Source organism: Haliotis cracherodii, unplaced genomic scaffold (genome assembly GCF_022045235.1).
Source record: "Haliotis cracherodii isolate W230 unplaced genomic scaffold, xgHalCrac1.p SCAF_19, whole genome shotgun sequence".
In the NCBI taxonomy this organism is placed as follows: domain Eukaryota; kingdom Metazoa; phylum Mollusca; class Gastropoda; order Lepetellida; family Haliotidae; genus Haliotis; species Haliotis cracherodii.
In genome coordinates this window covers 16,442,415-16,463,862 of record NW_027266274.1, presented here as the reverse complement: position 1 = coordinate 16,463,862, position 21,448 = coordinate 16,442,415, and the positions used below count along the sequence as shown (strand labels likewise).

The 21,448-nt window shown below is 38.0% G+C and overlaps 1 protein-coding gene across 1 annotated transcript in view; it reads left to right on the top strand.

Annotated features, from left to right (window-relative positions):
* LOC139467158 (uncharacterized) overlaps positions 1 to 17,294 on the top strand; it is a 33,080-nt gene extending 15,786 nt beyond the window's left edge. Inside the window, exons 4-7 of the mRNA XM_071248877.1 lie at positions 3,106 to 3,217; positions 14,609 to 14,640; positions 16,151 to 16,207; positions 16,585 to 17,294. Coding sequence (XP_071104978.1) covers positions 3,106 to 3,217; positions 14,609 to 14,640; positions 16,151 to 16,207; positions 16,585 to 17,207 — 824 coding nt within the window. The 3' untranslated portion in view covers positions 17,208 to 17,294. The remainder of the gene's footprint in view (positions 1 to 3,105; positions 3,218 to 14,608; positions 14,641 to 16,150; positions 16,208 to 16,584) is intronic.
* The last annotated feature ends 4,154 nt before the right edge of the window (positions 17,295 to 21,448 follow it).

The window sequence follows — 21,448 nt, the reverse complement described above, 5'->3', positions numbered from 1 at the left end:
GCCAATTTTCGTGTATGTATGCAAGTGTGGTGGTTTTAGCTATGTTTGGGTCGGTTTGTTTATTTATTTGGTTAGCTAGCGTTTTGTCTGTTTGGGGTATTTTGAGTTTAGGGGTGAAGATATTTGATTTTTTGCAGTTTTGTTTAAGATTTTGAGTTTGGTGTTCAATGAGGTAGTTAGTTATTCTTTGGGATATTGGGGTGAGTAAGGGGTGTTTGCGAGCTAGAGCTTGGTTTCTTGGGCTAATGTTTTGGTTAATTAGGTTTTGGATGAGAGGGTTTGTTTGGGACGCGGCCCAGAAATTAAGGCTTATATGTTCCCTGCGTAGATTTAGTGGCATTTCTCCTGTAAGGGCCTGAAGTGAGGTGTAGGAGGTGCCATGTTGGGTGCGTGTAATTAGTTTGAGAGCCAAGTATTGAGTCAAGTTTTTTAGAAAGAGAGTTGTTTAGGGTATTGTATATGGCACAGCCGTAGTCTAGTTTTGATCTAATTAGTGTTGTATATAGTGAGAGGAGGGTATCTTTGGAGGCTCCCCAGTTAGAGCCGGTGAGACATCTTAATGTGTTGAGGTCTTTGCTGCATCTAGTTTTTAGGTTTTGGACGTGAGCCTCCCAGGTGAGGTGTTGATCGAAAAAAAGTCCTAAGAATTTGGTTTGTTTTTGGAATTTGATTGTTTGGTTGTTTAGCTGGAGGATTGGGTAGGCAGGTTTCATGTTTTTATGTTTGAATACTACCCCTGTTGTTTTATCTGAGTTAAGGGAGAAGCCCCATTTGTCTGCCCATTGTTGTATTTTATTTAGAGATTTTTGGATTAAGTTTTCTGCCATTTTAATGCTTTTAGTGCGGATCCATAGGGCTCCGTCATCCGCGAATTTTGAAGTGTTTAATTTAGGGGATAAGCCCTCGAATAGATCATTTATCATTATATTGAAGAGGGTTGGGCTGAGGATGCTGCCCTGGGGAGTGCCATTTTCTAGGGGACACTGGTCCGATAGTGTATGGTCTATACCCACGGTAATTTTGCGATTGTTTAGGAAATCTTGGATGAAGTTTATTATTTGACCTTTTAGTCCTATTTTTTTTAGTTTTTGTATTATCCCGTGGTGCCATACCATATCGAAAGCTTTAGAGAAGTCGAGGAATATGCCTATGGTGTATTGCTTGTTTAGCTGTCCTGTTTTTATATCCTGTTCTAGTCGGGCAAGGTTATCGAGAGTTGATCGGCCAGGAGTGAAGCCGCTTTGGTCGGGATTTATGATGTTGTTTTGGTCTAGGTAGTGCTGTAGCCTATTTTTAGTCATAAGTTCCATTATTTTGCAGAGATTTGAGGTTAGGGAGATGGGCCTATCGATGATGTGGATTATGGTGATTTTACGACCGCTTCAGCCGTCGGCTATTTCGCAGTCGGGGCCAGACGGGTTAGCCAATAATAAACAATAGTGGGGAATACGTAAGTAATCGGCTGGCCCAAAAAAATGTAAATTAGGGGGGTTAAAGAAGAAAGAAATATAGTAAAGGAGTGTGAAGGGGGGAGAGGTATATCAGTGGAGATGTAGAGCTGTAAGAAACCTAGTCTAAGGGAAGTAACTAATGTAAAGACTTAGAATAGTATATAATCAGTTAAGCTGATATGCTATGTAATAATATGTGGAGAAAAAATAACGGTGGAGAGGGTGAGAAACCTATTATAAAAAGTTTGGGCTTACTGGCTGGGGTAGGGAGTCAGGAGAGGGGGGGGGGGGGGGGGGGGGAGTATTGGCCGTGAGCGTGGAAGCTGGGCTTGGGTTGGTGGCTGGTTGAACGGTCATGTTTATTATAGTATGGATATGGGCGAATTTATCGCGCGGACGTCGGAGAAGTCTATCAAGCATAAATTGATTTATAGCTAAAAAAAAATATAGGAGAATCCTCTCCTTAATCCATCCTTACATTAATCCAATCACACACCAAATGGCACCGCTGAGTGGAGTCTTCCGGTAACACAATACATTGACTCAGTCGCAAAGAACAAAGACAAAGTCTCATCTGTTGAGTCAAGTGAAAGCCCCCCAGAGCCCGTCAGTCTGTTGCCTTCTGACCTAGAAGAATCTGTGAACACCTCTGATTCCCGGATGTGTATTTGTTATCATGTCAAATAAATTTGTCTTCTCATCAATATATATTTTTTTAAATCAAGTTTGACCTCAAAAGTAATTCCAGGGAATATGTCTAAAAAACTTGATGTTAGATCAGGGAATATGTATAATACCTGATTTTGTTAGGGATTATGTACATGATGTATATTCCATGAGTGAATCAGACATGAAATATATTCCCTTAAAATTACAGGTATTATACATTTTCCGTGTAACATATATATAATTGATCCAAATCACCACAATGGTTTAATTATTTCTAAGTACATGAATTAAAAAAGTCAAGCATATTAAGCATGTTTAGTGAAAACACAAATTAAAACAACAAAGCACAAGCTATATTTTGTTATAGAAATTGAATGTTTACCACGTTGTATAAGGTATGTTAACATTTAAAAAAACAGTGAACACTGAGTATCTGTATAGCATCAATGATATATGAAAGATAAAAACTATTAAAAGCACCAAACTAGTTGTTATCATGGTTATGGGGGCAAAACTGCCAGTCAGTTAGGACAGAGGTTTTGGAGGTGGGTGTCACAAATGTTTCGCCCAAACATTTAGGTCAGGAGGTCAGAATTGTTTTTAAATGATTATGCAATTTCAAATATGAATTTAAATTTTCACCAAGTTTTCGGGTCAACCCGAGTGCTGCTGTGTGCAGGAAATAGTTTTTGTATTAGCCCGTTATGCTAAACCATGTCGAACGCTTTGGAGAAGTCTAGAGAGATGCCTGTAGTATATTGTTTGTTAAGTTGGCCTGTTTTAATGTGCTGCTCTAGTCGGGCGAGGTGCGACACCCAGTTACTAATCGTTAAAATAATGCAGTTACTTTGAATTAAGAATCTTGCAATTCTATTGGTTAATCCGTACCACGTGACGAAACAATACAGTTGAATGTTGATCCCCAAATCATGTGACCACCTTGTGACAAAATATGTTTTTAAATCCCAACACTGTCTTCGCACAGTTGCAGACAAAGAACCGCAAGTTAACACAGACCTGAGCCGTCTCATCATCCCTCTGGTGATTGGCAGTGCTGTCCTGATAATTGCGGCACTGCTGATAGCAATATGTTCAAGGTAAGCTTGTGACAAGGTGATAGTCAAGGTAGCTTAAGTCTTCTCATCAGATACACTGGTCATAGTCTCTACAGTGGTGTTTCTTGTTGATCCTGTTTAAATGTTTACATTTCTTTAATAGTGATTGATTTTGATCAAATTAAGTTTTTTAAGTCTTAGCCAATATAAAGTTTAGTCAAACATGTATTCCATTCTGTATTTCATTTATGTGACAGGAGTTGCCTTGCGTTTAGTATTCTTTAAATGTTATTATCCCCCACCACGAAGTGGAAGGGGGATATAGGAATAGGTGCCCTCCGTCCGCCCGTCAGTCACGTTCCGGTCCCAAAGCAGAGCTCAGAGACCATGAGACATATCTCAACCAAACTTGGCACATAGATAGGTCTCGTGGTGAACTGGTGCCTTTTGGTAGTTTGGGATTTCTGAAAATTTTCCTAGCAACTACTTTGACTTGGACTGGAAATGGCGGTAGTGCTCGTTTCCGGAGGAGATCTTGAAAACCGTAAATATTTCTTCACCAAACTTAGCACTGAAATAGGTCTAGTGGTAAACTGGTGCCTTTGGTGTAATAGCACAACTCATTACAAATGCAGTTTCATATTCTATCATAAACTGCAGATGGCAAAACAACATCAGTAAGAACTTTTTTGCGCTTACAATTAGGCCATTTACAAAAATGTCGAGTGAACATAGTTCACAGGAGCTAACGCATTTCCCCCAACCGGACATGTCATATTGGCGGAGGATATAAGTATTTCATATTTGTTCCTTTCTTAAAAAGTTGACATCCAGAATGGCTCTTCCTTATGTGCATCACTTCTAAATGCCTTTCAAAGACTTTTTTTTTTTTTATTCTTAACAAAAACAGCTTCTCATCATCACATTACTATTCAAGATCAGTGTACTAATATTGACGGTTACCCTATCATATTACCATCAAATATGGCACGGGAAATTACGTAACTTTGTACTAATTGTCAAGACTCAAAGAATTTTCATTTATGACGAGATGTTTTATAATATTTAAAAAGTACAAATGTCAACATTATTTGCCTTCAGGATGCTCATTGTACTCCAGATTTGGAAAATAAGATTAAACATGTATGGGGATCTCGTTATTGCTGATCTCTTTGCATGGTCCAAACAATGACTCCCCAGAATATATCACGCGTATATGAGAGATTATAAATGGATATGATTCGGATTTCTATACTATTTGTGGAGTTTAGAGCATAGTTCAAAATACTATTATTAGACGTGTATAACACAAATATCCTGGAAGCAAGAGACACTATTCTAAAGTAAAAAGAGGAACTTAATCTAAATGAAACCAAATCCTAACAGGCAAGGCTAGACTATTTCATGTTTTGCTCACTCGTTACAGTGGATATTTAAGGGCAAAGGATACCTGTTTAATAGGGGCGGTCGGGTAGCCTAGTGGTTAAAGCGTTCGCTCGTCACGCCGAAGACCTGGTTTCGATTCCCGACATGGATACAATGAGTGAAGCCCTGCCGTGATATTGCTGGAATGTGGCTTAAAGCTGCGTAAAACTAAACTCACTCACTCACTGAATTTTAATAATTCTCTTCTTCATGATCAGTTAAATTCAGATGAAAAGGGAAACCGATGTTTACAACTGATGATCAGCTCTTTTTAGACTCTTCTTATGATAAGGAGGATACACTATTAGATATTCATCAGATAAGAAAATCGACAGAAAGAGAAAAGAAAAAAGGTCCATTAACCATATCAATAACATGGATATCGATACTTTGGATAATCAAGATATTAAAGCAGAGATAACAAACAAATTCAAATACAGTGAACAAGAAGTAGAAGATAATAACACATGTGCACAACACAAAAAGTGTAAGGGATATGACAATCGGAATTAGGGGAAAAGGTACAAATTATCGACGTGGGTATTGTGAGAATATGCCGGAAATACCAAAATTAATATATAACCCACTTGTTCGTAAAATGGACTTGTCCGACATTTCCAAGGTCGGATTCTATACAATGAGTAATCATTATTAAAATTTGGGTAAATATTTTAAAACATTTTCATTTAATCAACATCTTTTAAGAGGTTGTACATAAAGTTGATATCTCATGTAAGCAATAAACGAATATTGGGAGTTGTTTATGGTACGATAAAACACTGCATTACCCCTCATTGTTTGTTCTCCATGCAGTGTTTTATTGTACGATAAACAACTCCTACTTATCGTTTATTTCTGAAATAATTTCCGGCAAATCAGTAAAAAGCTTTGCATCACAATTATACGAATTTACTAGAGGATGCAGACAAGGGTATCATCTATCTCCATATATCTGCCTAATTTGGCAACAAAGAAAGGTACCAATGTCAAAGATGCTAGCTCCACCAATATGGCACAATGAAACTATGAAAAGGAGGAAAGGAAAGGCATTACTCAAATGTGTTCATGTATACCCGGACGAAAATATCAATAAACAAAGAAAAATAGAATAATTCAATGTAGTCAGGGTCATAGGTCACTTCCTTAATATACAACTTCTGGATCACATGGTAGGCAGGTCATAGGTCATTAACTTAATGTAAAACTTCTGGATCACATCGTAGGCAGGTCATAGGCCACTTCCTTAATATATACTAACTGGGAAAAGTGACTGCTTTTTATAAAGTTCAATGAAATAATTTTTTTCTCATATTAAATAATGCATGTTTTCATATTCGTGAAGACAACTCGTCGACTTAAAGGTCGTGATTTTTTTCAATTGTGCACGTGCATGCTAATGCACGGCGTACGATTTGTATGTTTGCGTGTTTGTTGGAAGCACGATACACACATATTGTTTTTAAATGTGAACAGCACGCAATGATTGCCTAGCTAGCAGGTACTCATAAAATAACTTTTCTTTAACCGAACAAAGTTAAAAGTGATAGTGAATAAGGAATTATGAGTATGTTGGTTTAAGAATGCCAGACATTAAAATACTATTGAAGCTGAAAAAATTCATCGATTAAAAGAAATATTATATGATGATTTATAATTGAAAGTACTGCTTAAAGCTAATACATGCCAGAGGAATAATGATGTTTTGCTTAAAGGGAAAACTGTAAAAGTGAAGTTATGTGTTTTAAAACAACAACTTCTGGAAAGATGTACACGTACTTCGACCATGGGGAAATGTACCAGCATAACGCAAATGTGTTCATGTATACCTCGAAAAAAAATATAATTCAAATATAGTGCAGGTCACAGGTCATTCAATGTGCAAAATCTCCGCGCAAAATGCTGCAAACAGGAATGGCGCAAAACAAAGTTGCCGGGCATTTTAATGTTCATCGAAACACAATAGCATCTCTTTGGAGACGTTACCAGCAGCAAGCAACACTAATCACATGCCACGGGGCGGTCATTCATATTCGGTTGGTGCATCTACGGAATCGATACCATACTGCCACATTTACAGTTCTGACAATTCCTAGGTTGAGACCAATTAGTGCTTCCACGTCCCCGTCAGGCACGCCCAGTTTGGCGTAGACAGCATTTGAGGTTCAAAAGATAAGACTCTGACAGGGCACCGTTCATATGAGTCCAAATTTCATCTGGACATCTCTGATTTATGTCCAAGGGACCGTTATAGAGACTATTGCGTTATTCAAGAGGAGATGTCTTCGTGAAAATAGATTGGAAGATGCATCATTTAATTTCAGAACAAATATATTTATATTCAACTTTTGTTACTTTGTTCCGCTGGTATACAATCAGAGCACACTAACTATTCTAAGCTTAACTAAACTAAAGTAGTCCTAATACTAAGACCACTGCTAACATTCATACAAAATCACATCACGGTTCTTGGTGCTTACAGTTCTGAATGACACACTCATCTTGTGTATCTGCCTCTGCTGTCCCACGCTTGGAAGCGTCTTCCCTGTAAACAGTATGTGTATCCCAGATATGTGAACTTAATAACGTACTGACTTTCGACAGTAGTTACCTCTGCCCTCCTATTAGGACCCTCTGCATTCCTATCCAACCCTCCTTGTAAACAGTTCTATCGAGATTTAGTGGATATTATATAGATAGCTGTAACAAATATAACCAACTCACCTCACAATACATTTACCCATTATAGAAAGAATGCCTTACTCATGACCATATATATATTAGAGACAACAGGGAGCTTGGAATTTTGGCGCTTTTGTATATACGACTGTGACGTCATATTTTTTGCGTCACAATGAGCGATAGAATGTCATAGTGGTGACGCGCGATGTAGAGCCGGAGACTTGCAAAGCTTGCTTTGTTTTTTAAGGGATGCCCACCTCATGTTTGCTTACCAAGTTGCCGTGCTTATATGCTTTCAATGCCTGTCATATGTTCGAGTGAAGTATAACGGTTTAAACAAACCATAGTTTGTTCGGTGATTCCGTAATTCAGATCGATAACCCACTCAAAACACTGAACTCAACCCATGCCGCTTCACTCAGTATATTTGCTAAAACTGTGTTCAATCTTACTCCATTTCTTTTATTATTACTATATATATACAGTCTTACTCCATGTCTTTTATTATTACTATATATATATATATATAGTAATAATAAAAGAAATGGAGTAAGATTGAACACAGTTTTAATCAGGCCATAACTGTATAACGGACATGAAGTAGTAACATATAGTTACGTGACGTCGTAACATTTAGGAGACCTATGACGTCACAATACCAACGTGACAATGGACAATTCTACCATTAATTTGGAATTTACTCGATTCTGATTGGTCAATCAGAGGCTATTTAATCACAATAAACCTCCTCTGATTGAAACAGCTGGTTTGACGGCCGCATCACCACGGAAGTTAATATTCAAAGAATAGTACTATTTTCAGTCATTGTCGGTAGGCATATTTAGATAATTATATCTACAATTACAGGTTATAAAATGCACAGATGCGGTTACTACAATATTCAAAGGATGTGTGGCAATACATTTCGTGCAGAAAAACACGACAGAAATCAACAAAGGGAATGTATTTACGTTTTGGAGACAACAGAGAGCTTGGAATTTTGGCGCTTTTGTATATACGACTGTGTCGTCATATTTTTTGCGTCACAATGAGCGATATAATGTCATAGTGGTGACGCGCGATGTAGAGCCGGAGAGCTTGCTTTGTTTTCTTTAGGGATGCCCACCTCATGTTAGCTTACCAAGTTGCCGTGCTTATATGCTTTCAATGCCTGTCATATGTTTGAGTGAAGTATTACGGTGTAAACAAACTGCACCATATTTTGTTAGGTTATTCCGTAATTCAGATCGATAACCCACTCAAAACACTGAACTCAACCCATGCCGCTTCACTCAGTATATTTACTAACACCAAAGAGTTCGCGTTTTATATAGTCATGGTAGAATGGAGATAAACATAATGTGTTTTCAATGTAGAGCTAGGTTCGGTTCCAAATTCAATTTAGCGCGGTTAAATCTACAGGTAACCTAGCTCTACATTGAAAACACAGTATGTTTATCTCCTAAATAACTTACGCCTTTACTTTTAACTTAGGCGCGTATTTATGAATGAAATGTTGCTCTTTTTGAAACATTGTAGGTTCATGATAAAAATTTAGCTTCTATAGCGGGAAAACTAAAAAGTTGCTGCTTCCACTAAATGTTCACTGAGTGGAATCGTGCGGTTGTGTGGCTGCTTTATTTGTGAATGGTGAAGATTCATTCTTCTTTTTCATTTAAGTTCTGTCTCTCCGATATACTTTTCATTGCATCCACTACAAACAATCAAGTAATAACATTTCTAGTATCACAAGTCATATTTTGTTTTACAGTAAATTTAGTGTCCTTTGTAATTTGGACTGAACAGCCTTCAATTATATTGCTGCAAGTAAGGCAACGTTTGTCATCGCACTTAGAACCCTGTAGAGTGATGACAACAGAATCAAATTTAGAACTTGTCAAAATCTTTCTAAGATTATTGGGTCTTTGGCTGTTGATACTTTTGTATTTGCTCAATATCTTCTCCATTTTAATACTTTGATTCAAAATAGGCAGGTCTCGTTGAACCATGGATAATGTTTTTTCATGATTAGGGTTGAAGGTAGATACTAGAGTTAAATTATTCCCCATATTGTTTTCTTCAGACTTTTCTCTCAGTTTTAGTTGCTCAGTACTTAGCGTCTTCTGTATGCTATCTTCAATTAGCTTTGCAGGATAATTTTGATGCAGTAGGAAACTCTTAAGTTCAGCAAGGCGGGTAGTTTTAAGATCATTCACGGAAACAATGGTACAAATACGTCTTGCGAGACAGTAAGGGATATTACGTTTTGTATAATACGGGTGACATGATCCAAAATCCAAATATTGGTGTGTATCAGTACCTTTATAAAAGATATCAGTTTGTACAAATCTCCCAGATATTATTTTTCTTCTTACATCGAGAAAGGTTAAACTGGATTCGCTTTTTCATAGTGAAATTGAGTGACGCATTAAGTAAATTTAAAATTTCATGAAGAGCTGTAAGTTGACTTTCACTGGTTTTTAACATGATAAAACAGTCGTCTTAAAACCTTTTCCGTGAATATTCAATTTGTTCTTTCAAAGATTCACCAAGAGTATCTCTCACCTTATCATAAAACATATTCTCTAAAAATTCCAACTCAAGGGTTGCATAAGTAGTACCCATGGCTACTCCTTTCTTTTGTGAATAATAAGATCCATCAAAATAAAACATGTTATTGGTAATAACCAACTTCAATGCATCAATGATAAACTCATCCGAAAATATATCTGGTATTTCATGGCGATATTCTCTCAGCCAGTACCTGATAACTTCTTGTCCGAACTCAGTTTCAATATTACTTTCAAAACTAACAACGTCAAAACTAACTAACATAGATCCGTCCGGTACCTCAGTAGGTAATTTATATAAAAAATCAATGTCATCTCTGAGAAAACTTTTTACATGTTTACATAAAGGCTTAAGAATAATATCTATGAATTTGCTAAGACGCTGAGTACAGCTCTCGGGTCCTCCCACAATTGGCCTAAATGGTAAATCCTCGGGATTTTCAATAGAAATAACTTCACAATTTTTATCATTAATTTCCTTTTGAATACATTTACTTTTATGTACTTTGGGTAGGCCATAACATTTAGCGGTATTAAGTTCAAAATTGGTAAGATAGTCCTTTTCTTTTGTCTAGAAGTTCGTCATCATACTTATCTGACAATTTCGTAACCTTATTCAGGACATATTTTTCTTCTCTTTTACTAGAATTGCTATAATATTGATCATCATTTAAAATGGACATTATCTTTCTTTGAGAAAATAATTTATTCACAATAACAATAACACCCCATTTATCGGTTTCTTTAATAACGATGTCTCTATTATTTTTAAGATTAGTAAGGCCTTGCAATTCACATTCATATAGGTTTTGTTTTGTTTGTTTTACATGAATAGTAGCACTTTCAAGTCTATCAACGTAGGAGGAATTTGATTTTATTACGACGGTGTGTTAAAATGCCTCAATGCAGCATAACATAACTCAAATCTTAATAAACGAAATATTAAATTTACGTTCAGATCTTTGTCAATCTCGTTATATCATTGCCAAACTTTGCGATGACACTTTGGCCACGTTTTATGCCTCAAACGTTTCATCAATTATCATTTTGACTGTTTATTTAATGAAAAAAGGTAAATTTCATCTACTTTCAATAATCTCAGAGAAAATGTGTAGTCGTCCCATTCGGTAAATATTTCATCGAAATCTCCGATGTGGAACTCGGGGAAAATTTCGATCTGATCCTCCATGTTTATGATTTCAAAAATTAATTAATGTATAAATACATGGTAATGAGAGCAAAAACATTCAGTAAAGTTTTGCTCATTTGACAAAACTTTGTAACCAATCACATCAGTGTACATACATACTTTAATGTTACAATTGACTATAATTGATGCGAACCACAGTTAAAAAACCGTGAAGATCCGGGTTAGAATTTATCTTCAGCAACCCATGCTTGTCGAAAGTAGCGACTAACAGGATCTGACTCGGCGTCTTGGCGACTTGGTTGATGCATACAAATTGCGAACATCGATGCTCATGATGTCAATCACTGGTTTGTCTGGTCCAGAGTCGCTTATTTACAGGCCGTAATATAGCTGGAATACTGCTAAGTACGGCGTTAAACAACAATCAAACAAATTCAATAGTTGAGGAAACATAAAAGTGAATTACTCTATAAACAAAATATATTATCATATTAAGAATGTTTGAATGTGAATACATGTTAAAACGTAAACTGTAGTTTTATACATGTGCAAGTAATATTTGATTCCACAACCAGTTATTCAGAAAATGATGAAGTAGTAGTCAGGTAACAGGTGACACCCTTCGTCCTTGAGTCAGTTATGACACCATCCCATATAGTTCTTGCAGTGAACAAGGGATAATACACAGCGATTTCACTTTAGGTATAAACATTAAATAAGACCCCATGGAAACATTAGTACACGTATCAATCTCTCTTTTTTGTAATGATAGACATGATACTATATGAGTTATGGTGCCTTAGTTGCCGTATACGGTGTCATATTAGGTTAGCCGAGCCCAATATGTTTCTGCTAACATAACATGAACACGTATATGGCAACAAAAGACACCATAACGAAAGTATTATGCCGACAAGTTTACACTCTCTGGTATCTTGATGTTATAGTGTAATGGGACTACTCTTCTAAGCTTAGTACGCTGACGTAAAGGCTCAAAAGGGAGACTACCTTTCAAACCTTAGAGGCCAAACCTTGTTGAAAATTTTAACTGTAATTTTTAAAAACACAAAACAGTGTCGAATAACGAATGTGAAATATGTGAGGTGGTTGTTGGAAAATCCATGATGGCTGTTCCTGATGGAATACGGTCTCATATTAGGTCAGTAACAACCATCTTGGATTATTACTGACGGTATACGGGCTCATAAAGAGATTAGTAGTTCAGCTCTCCGATTTGTCAACCTCATTGTTAGACACAATACTTCATATGATGCAGCAGATAATAGGTTAACACATTCCATTGGCTACTCGAACCGTAGTCACGATTTGAAGGATTTAAACTTCTATAAACAGCCTTCAAACCTCCTCCCCTAACCTCCGTACAAATACGAAAAGAAGAATAAAACAATCCGGACAACTTGTCAACCATCCACTCAACCATCACAAAAGAGTGTATCTATATATGTTATTGAAAATAAAATCTTGTTCTGGTCAGGAATCACATTTAATTCCTAGGAATGTCACTTAGATAGCAAAATGTCGGGCATAGTTAGACCAAGATCTCCCTTAGTGCCAACCTGGAGTTATTGCTTTACAAAAATCGTATGCGACTTGATGATCAGCTTGGTCATGGATTTCCCCTACTCTGTACCTTCTACCAGAAGCACTTCAAAACAGAAACTTTGCATAGCTAACAAATAGCATGATGTCATAAGACTCTCATCAGGATTACACAAAACATGTGCTAAATGACAACCAGAATCCTACCATAAATAATTTACATGTTGACAAGCTCCTCGGTTGTTGTTTGAAAGCGCAGACTGGTTTGGTGAAGAGTAATCTACCGTTACCAATGTTGATCTTTCATGTGACGTACGATGCATGCCTGAAAACTTCTAGGTTGCAGAAGATTTGATTTTTTGTTGAACCTGGAAAAGTTCCATCTGATCTCCGCCATTGTTGATCTCTGATGTGAAGAACGCGGGGTAGCTGAAAAATTCCCACTGATTGTTAATCTTTGATGGGGAGCATTTCACCTTTTCCCCTACTGCTCTGGTGCATGCATCTGGTGGTGCTGTCAATTTGATCTTGTGCATCTGCCTCCAATCTGCAACAGTCATGCTTGGCAACCCTTTTTTGTGACTGTATTAAGCAGTTGGTTGTCGAACAGTCACTGTTAGTGTCTTCTCAGGATATCTTTCAAGAGCAGAAGCATCCCACTTGTTTCACATGTTGAAGAGCTAATGTGATGAATCTTATCTCCCTTCCAAATCCTTGTGATCAGAAACACCTTTCAGGTTAGATAGGAGCTATGAACCCTTTCGCGTTTAGACTAAATACCTTCACTTATTGGTTCGGAATTTTGCCATGAAAATAAGAGATTGTTGTGGGTCTGCTTGTGTATTTCCATAAAATGTTCATCTGTATATATTTGCTTATTCAGTCACCTGATTGGCTGAACTGAATCCAATTTGTATCATAGTTTCACAATAGGAGTGTGTTTTATGGCAGTGTATTTTATTGTTGTAACTGTGATGCACTGTTTCTGTTGAGATTCGGTAGACGCTCAATGCATTGTGTTTGGAACGTGATCAGTCGCCACGAAGTTACTATATTTGGATGATTGTACTAGTGTTGTGTGTAATCTGCCGGTCCGGTATGCCGCGGACGGTGATAGTATGTTATGGAAACTGTTTTAATGTTCTAGTGCCGTTAGACAGGTAAGGGCACGGTGTAGAAATTTCCAGTTGCTTGTAAGACTGTATATATAGTGCACGTGGGACATTAGCGTGTTTACGTATCTCTCACGCATTTTCATCAGAACCAGCTTTCATGTGAGAATCGCCCATCCCTGATTCCCTGCCTAGTCCATCCCGGTAGCTTGACCACCTTCTGTGAATATATATTATCAACACTGATTTTTGCAGTCACCACTGTATTTGTGTATTTAATACTGACCACTGCCATCATGTTATATATTTCCATTGGATATTGTACTCTATTGTAAAGTAAGGATAAGAATTTATGGCACTCTGTAAATCACTTGCTTGATAACGGTGTTAGAACCTACAACGAAACGTCGCTCTTAATTGTAATAAAGAAGTTGTTCATCCATAAATTCTTATCCTTACTTAGTACTCCAACTTCTAAATGCCAATCAAAGAAGTCACTCTATTGTTTACTGCCATTGTAATTGCTGAGCAGTAAATTGTACTGATTTGTAAACTTAGTGAATTTTGTAATACATTTGTCCATTGTATACCACTTGTTGGTTTTATTGTACTAATTTCTGGGTTAACATTTTGTTTCAATTTGGGAATCGACGCGTAACAAGTGTCTATTTGGAAGAAATTACAAGCCGTTCTATAGTGAAGAAATTGTACTGCCATCTATTATGCGAAAGTCTGGAATTGTAATACCTAACTTTGATTGAAATATGTTAGTGTACATGTATTTAGTTAAACGTTGACAACGTGAGCTACAAACCTTTAATCAGGGTCCTGTGTTTTGCATTGTCCGTGTGCATTTAAAAATTATGGTACTTTAGAAAGCATCATTAGTTCAAGGTGAGCTTGTTCTGACTTGATCGATTGTGTCTTTCTTTTGCAGACGCATATTGTTACATAACAGGAGACAGCAATGTAAGTTCACAACAGTTTTACGTTTGATTATAACATGTTATCAAATCCTTTTATGAAATGATTTTTTATGACTGATGCAGCCATCCTCTTTTCGTAAAGGATGTCATTCTATCGGTCACCGTGAGTCTGTCCGGACCCATAGCAAATCTGTATGCTAATGTACCAGCGTGAGTCTATCTGGCAATACAGTTAATCTGTCTGTAACCGTCCCAATGTGAGTCTTTTTGTCACTCCTGTAAATATATCTAATAATGTACTAATTGTGGCAAATAAATGAATATATTTGTTAATATACAAATGTGAGTCCATGTCTAACGATCTCACAATAATAAAGACGTCACGTGCTCTTCAAAATTGTTGAATCATTTTTAAGATTATCACAATAATAATCATGAAGATTATACAATGTACGTACAAGATGTTTGCTATTCTCATCGACTGTGAAGTACATTTGACAGTGAAATGAATTTCTCTGCAAAGTTTATTTGACATGAAAGTGTATTTGATTGTGAAGTGTACTTGACTCTGAAGTTTATTTGACTGCTACGTTTATTTGTCTGTGAAGTGTATTTGACTGTGAAGTGTATTTGGCAGTGAAGTGTTTTTTACCCTTGTTGTAAATTTTGACTGTGAAGTGTATTTCCCTGTGTTGTGTATATGACTGTGAAGTTTTTTTGACGGTGTAGTATATTTTGACTGTGATGTGTATTTCTCTGTGTAATGTATATGACTGTGAAGTTGATTTGACGGTGTAGTGTACTTGACAGTGAAGTTTATTTGACGGTGTAGTGTATTTATCTGTGAAGTTTATTTGGCGGTGTAGTGTATTTTTTATGTGAAGTGTATTTGACCATGATGAGTAGTTGATTGTGAAGTGTGTGTGCCTGTGAAGTGTCCTTGACTATGGAAAGTATTGACTATGAAGTGTATTTTACTGTGAGGTGTATTTGTGTGTGAAGTGTATTTGCCTGTGAAGTGTACTTGTCTGTGAAGTGTACTCGACTGTGAAGTGTACATGGCAGTGAAGTGTTTTTGACTGTGGCGTGAACTTAACTGTGTAGTGTACTTGACTGTGATGTGTATTTGACTATGAAGCGTAAATAACTTGTGAATAGCATTGACTGCGGAGTGTATTAGACTGTGAGGTGTATATACTGTGAAGTTTACTTGTCTTCAGAGTGAACTTGTCTGTAAAGTGTACTTGATCATGAGGTGTATATAAATGTGAAGTGTATTTGACAGTGCAATATGCTTGTCGGTGAAGTGTATTCGACTGTTCTTTTTGAATTTGCTGAATTTAGATTCTGTCGGAAAAAAATCAACTCATGTGTTCAAAAGCGTGACGAAATAAGTGACGATTAAATGTGATCACGTTTGTAAAGTAGTGTACAAATCTGTTCTTCGTGTGCAAGGTGTGACTGTGTTGTGGCACATTTGATAGGTACAGGTATACCATATCGGTATATTTTATAGTGCTGTAGTTAAAACAGAACATATTTATTTGTTCCAGCCTCGAGCGAACTAGAAGCAATGAACCCTGGGCCGGCAGAGGGGTCGGATCAACACGGTAGGTGGGGGAGTACTGTAGACAGAAAATAACATAGTGCCAGCGTGCCATTCTCAGGGTTTTGTACATGATATTATGATAATTGTCAGCCGGAAAGCTCATTCATCATGTAAATTTTAACCTTATGCAAAGATTATTTAAACAGTTTGTATACAATGAAGTTAATGACATATGTCTTGCAATAAACTTTGAAGATATTATAACCCAACAGTACAACGCCACCGACTGTATTATCATGGCTTCCCCCAGATATTGGACCACGCTCCATTGGAAAGAAGTTTCAGCTGAAATGGAAACATTCCATTCTCATCCCTGAGATGTGAACAATGTAGTTGTAAGATGTCCGACAAGTTCACAGATGTTACTTTGTGTTACAGCGACGCCGACTGTCGTGCAAAGACGACCACTCGAGGTAGACCACGCCCTACTCAATGAAGCCAGCAGGAAGGGCGACCTGGCGAATGTGATGCGGATCCTGGCAACAGGGGGGGCTGACGTCAACAGTATAGGCCCGGGCGGGCTGACACCGATGATGTGGGCAGCACAACATGGACACAGAGAATTGGGGGAGTTCCTTGTGTTTCAAGGAGCTGAGGTGTCACTGGTGGACGATGATGGTAAAAACACCCTTCACCACGCCTGTGCGGGAGGACACGTAGAGATGGTGGAGTTTGTCCTGTCTCTGAACGTGGTGGACATCAACAGTAGAGGATGGTGGGGCATGACACCGGTAATGGAGGCAGCATCATTGGGACGTAAAGAAGTGTTGGAGTTCCTTGGAAATGAAGGGGCTGATGTGTCACTGTTAGACGAGTACGGTAACAACATCCTTCACCGGGCTTGTTGGGGGGGACACTTGGAGACGGTGGAGTTTGTCCTGTCACTCAAGAAGTTTGACATCGAAGCCAGGAATGCGTTGGGGGAGACAGCGACCGACCTTGCAAGATTCATGACACATCCGCGGGTGGTGGACCTCATGGACTCCCGTGGCGCTCAGTGAAGTCGGTGTTGTATTTGTGGAGACACTGAAGGAGGACGGTGTCCCTGACAGTGACGTTGTGTGCCGTTCACGTCGTCGTGTGTATAATTCATGATGTAGGTCAGAATGTTTGTTTTTGAAGATAAATAAATGATGTTTAATATTTTCAGACATTTTGTCATTTGTTGTGTTTGGAACTTCATATATGATTAGGTAAAAAAATGAGTGTAAATATTGATGCTGTGGTGATTGGTACATTAACACCACATGTAATGTACGGACGTACGGCATTGCGGCCAAGGTCAACAAACTAAAGTGGCCGGATGTTTTCTCTGCCAAATCGGCAATTCACAGGGTGACGCAATGCTGCTGACATACGCTAGTGCAACACCGGCGTCATGTAGTCGATATAGTTTTAAAAAGGCAAAATATACATTTTGTATATGGAGTTGTTGTTGCTGAAATTTAAAAAGACATAGTTCTAATCACGAAGTACGTTTTTCCTACCTTTTTCGTCACTTTAGTAAAAACATCGGCTTCAATTCCGTCGAATAGCAATGTTCTAATTAACATGAGAGCAGCAATACTTTGAACGATACAAAGGTAAACGTCAAGCTTTAAGATTGTCATGTTGTTTTTATTCAAAAAGGACATTTCGAGACTGATTGTTTGCATGCACAGCAACTCGTAAACCTGTTTAAAAGTTTATCTCCGAACCATCGTCCACAGTGAGTTAAGATTTAACGTCACATCGGCAGTATGCCAGCCATATGTACATACACATCCACTACTGGTGCACATCATTCCCTGTCAGTCTCATCACCTGATGCAGAACAGCTGCAGAACATCCACATCCACTACTGGTGCACATCATTCCCTGGCAGTATCAATACCTGATGTACGAAACATCACGAACTGATGGAGATTCTCCATACCGCCACAGCATTGCTGCAAGATGTCAAGATGATGGTTTGTTTGTTATGTAACGCCGTACTCAGCAATATTCCAGCTTATGACGGCGTTGAGTAAATAACCGGGTCTGGACCAGACAAAGCAGTGATATTATGAGCGATGACTGGCAAGGTTCAGGTGTGACAATCAAAATGCTCCACATCCCAGCTTTGTGAACATGCATTACAAGGCTGATATAATGCTGATACAACCTTACATTTTAGATTTTTTTAAACACTCTCACAAACGTGGAAATATGTCGGACGGATGCAGTGTGGTGTCCTTGATTTCAGAAATAAAAGACTCGTGGTCGTTGTTTATCGTACAATATAACACTGCATGGAGAATAAACCATAACGGGCGCTGTCCCGGGTATTCTCCCTGCAGGGTTTTATTTATGAAGACAGAAACGGATCCGCAAGAAGGGGAGCACAACTGGTGCCCATAGGGATGCCTACTTCTTACCCCCAAATTTTACGTTGATGTTATCAATGAGGAAGTCCAGGATTTCACATATTGTTTTCTCAGTAAACTTCAGATAACAAGAGCTTTCATGTTTCATAAATTGTCCTCAAACTTGAATATAGACACATAACTACATGACATAAAACCTATGGATAAAGGAATGAAGTGTATCATGTGGGATAGTGGTGTACAAAATAACAGAAAGAAACGTTTCTGAGATTGCAAATCAACAATGTCGACAAATACATCTGTATTCTAGGTTCACTGGGAGGTCGGGAGTGGTGAGGGTAGGTTGTTTGTTTGACATGAACATTTAAAACAATTGCTCGCACATATGTGTGTCCGTGATTATCTTTTATCTGCAAAAAATATTAAATTTACATATTCAAAGTACAGTTTGCTCCTGATGTAGTAATGAGAATAAATAATACGTATGGATTATTCGTCCTAAGTGTGATCCCGGGACAAGAGATTGTTAATGAGTGAGTAAATCAAGTTAAATCATGAATCACGTATTTATCCACCAGCTAATGGTCAAGTCTTTCATTTGAATTCACATGTAGCCTGTCATGACGTAAGAGCTCCTGTATCACAGTCTGTTGAACTGTCCCTTGTTATCACAGCACAAAGTAGTGCGTTTCACTATAAGGTAATGGCAACATGAATTATAACAAACTTAATATGTTTTCAAAACATAATCCTCATGGGAAATTTTACATTATTAAAACGGCTGTCTAAACTCTTGCAGGGGACCTACAATACACGCTCTCATTATATCGTCCTATACTTCCATTGAACCTAATTCAAAACAAAATAACAACAACAACAACAACAATCATAAGAGTAATAGTGATGAACATTTACTCAACAGATAGTTCGAATGTCTTGTTTTCAGCCTTTAAAAAATATACATATTTAGTCCTGTAATATATAATAAACAACTGCAAGAAAACCACGATGCCATGCATCAACATGGCGCAAAATCAAAGTTGTATGATGCAAATATTAACTTTGTGTTCCAAATGCAGAAACATCTTTTAAGAACACCAAGCAAAATGAAGTGCACCCTGTGCTGTTGTTATAATGTAAAAATGCATAAAAAACATTAGAAAATTGTAACAAATTATACATTTGAAATGATGATTACCTTTCCGGTCAGTCGGCTGCGAGTTCAACTCTTAAGCATGGTTGGAGCCACCTATCACAGTGGGGAGATTTGACCGGTGGCAGCGAAAGTAAAGAGGGCTATCGTTGTGAGGAGCTTGGCTAGCGTGCTGTCTAACCTTACGGTCTGGTATACCGCGGACGGTGATAGTATATTATGGAAAATACTTTAATGTTCTAGTGCTTATGGACTGGAGAGGGCACTGTGTTGAACTTTCCAGTGGTTGGGTTTTTTTCATACGGGGACAATAAAGTGTTTAGGCCTCTCTCACGGATTGTCATCACATGGTAACCTGCTTTCATGTGAGTGTCGCTCATCTCTGATTCCCTGCCTAGACCATCTTGGAAGCTCAAGGTGTTTCCACTGGATGAATATACCATTATCACTGACTTTTGCTATCACCACTGTATTTTTGTATTTGATACTGACCACTGCCATCATATTATTTATTGCCCTTGAATATTCTACTACCCTGTTGGGTACTGACTGGAATTGCTGCGCAGTAATCTGTATTGATTTGTAAATCTGGTTAATTTTTGTAATACATTTGTTGATTGTACACCACTAGTTGGTTGCTTGTTTGTTTACACTAAGTACCTTTAAGTACAGATTTCTATACTGAACAGGAAGAGTTCCTGTGACATTGAATAAGATGTAATGCAAAGTTATGCTTTTTTACCAAATCTGAAACAATTTCGGTTTGTAACAGAAAAAAGACTCCTGTAAGTTTCCAAATGGTTTAATTTGCCAAACTGACTTCAGAAAATGCGTGATTTCATAAACAAAACCATGAACATGCCAAACTATCAATTTACAAATCAATAGCGTGTGTGTCCACCTCTGGTTGCGATGCAAGCATCACATCTTCGTCTCATGGAATGGACCAGGTTTTGCGCAAAGTCCTGTGGGATATCTGTCCATACCTGATGGAGCATGTTTCGAAGTTCCTGGAGTGTCTGTGGAACACATGATTGACGTCCAAGGCGCCGATCCATCTCATCCCATATGTCCGCGATTGGTGAGAGATCAGGGGAGCGAGCCGGCCAGGGATATTACATGCACGTTGTTTTGTTGAATCCTTAACAAGTCGAGCAATACGAGGCGGGGCGTTGTCATGTTGAAAGGTAATGCCTGGGCCATGACGACGCACAAACGGTAGAACTACGGGGCCGATGATCTCGTCACGGTAGCGCTGTCAATTGAGATTTCCCTCTACCACTGTCAATAGACTGAAGCTAAGTTAATGTATGTGAGTACTTTGTTCATTAATGTGCGTGAGGGCCAGTAACTGAATGCTTATGGAGATAGATAGAGACAGAGAAATCAATTGACCTTGACAATACGTGTAGATAACTGTAGTATGGTCCAGTTAAGCCAAAAACGCAGTTACGACAATACGAAAGAGACTGTTCTTTGAATTGTGAAAGCAATGGCTGTTTCAGCTTTCATAATGCTACTGCTGTCTTGTCAAAAATACCGGCCAGCTATGAAGCTCTTCTGGCTGTTTTGACGCACCGAAATTGTCCATTTTAGCTGAAACTGGGAGACAGAGTGAATGAAATCTGCCCAGGAAGGGGCCACCTCAACATTGTGCACTTAAGACCTTCTGTAGCTTTAAGGTTTCATATAGCAGACATTTAGCCTACGATAGGACTTAAGTCCACACACGTCCTTTGAAAAA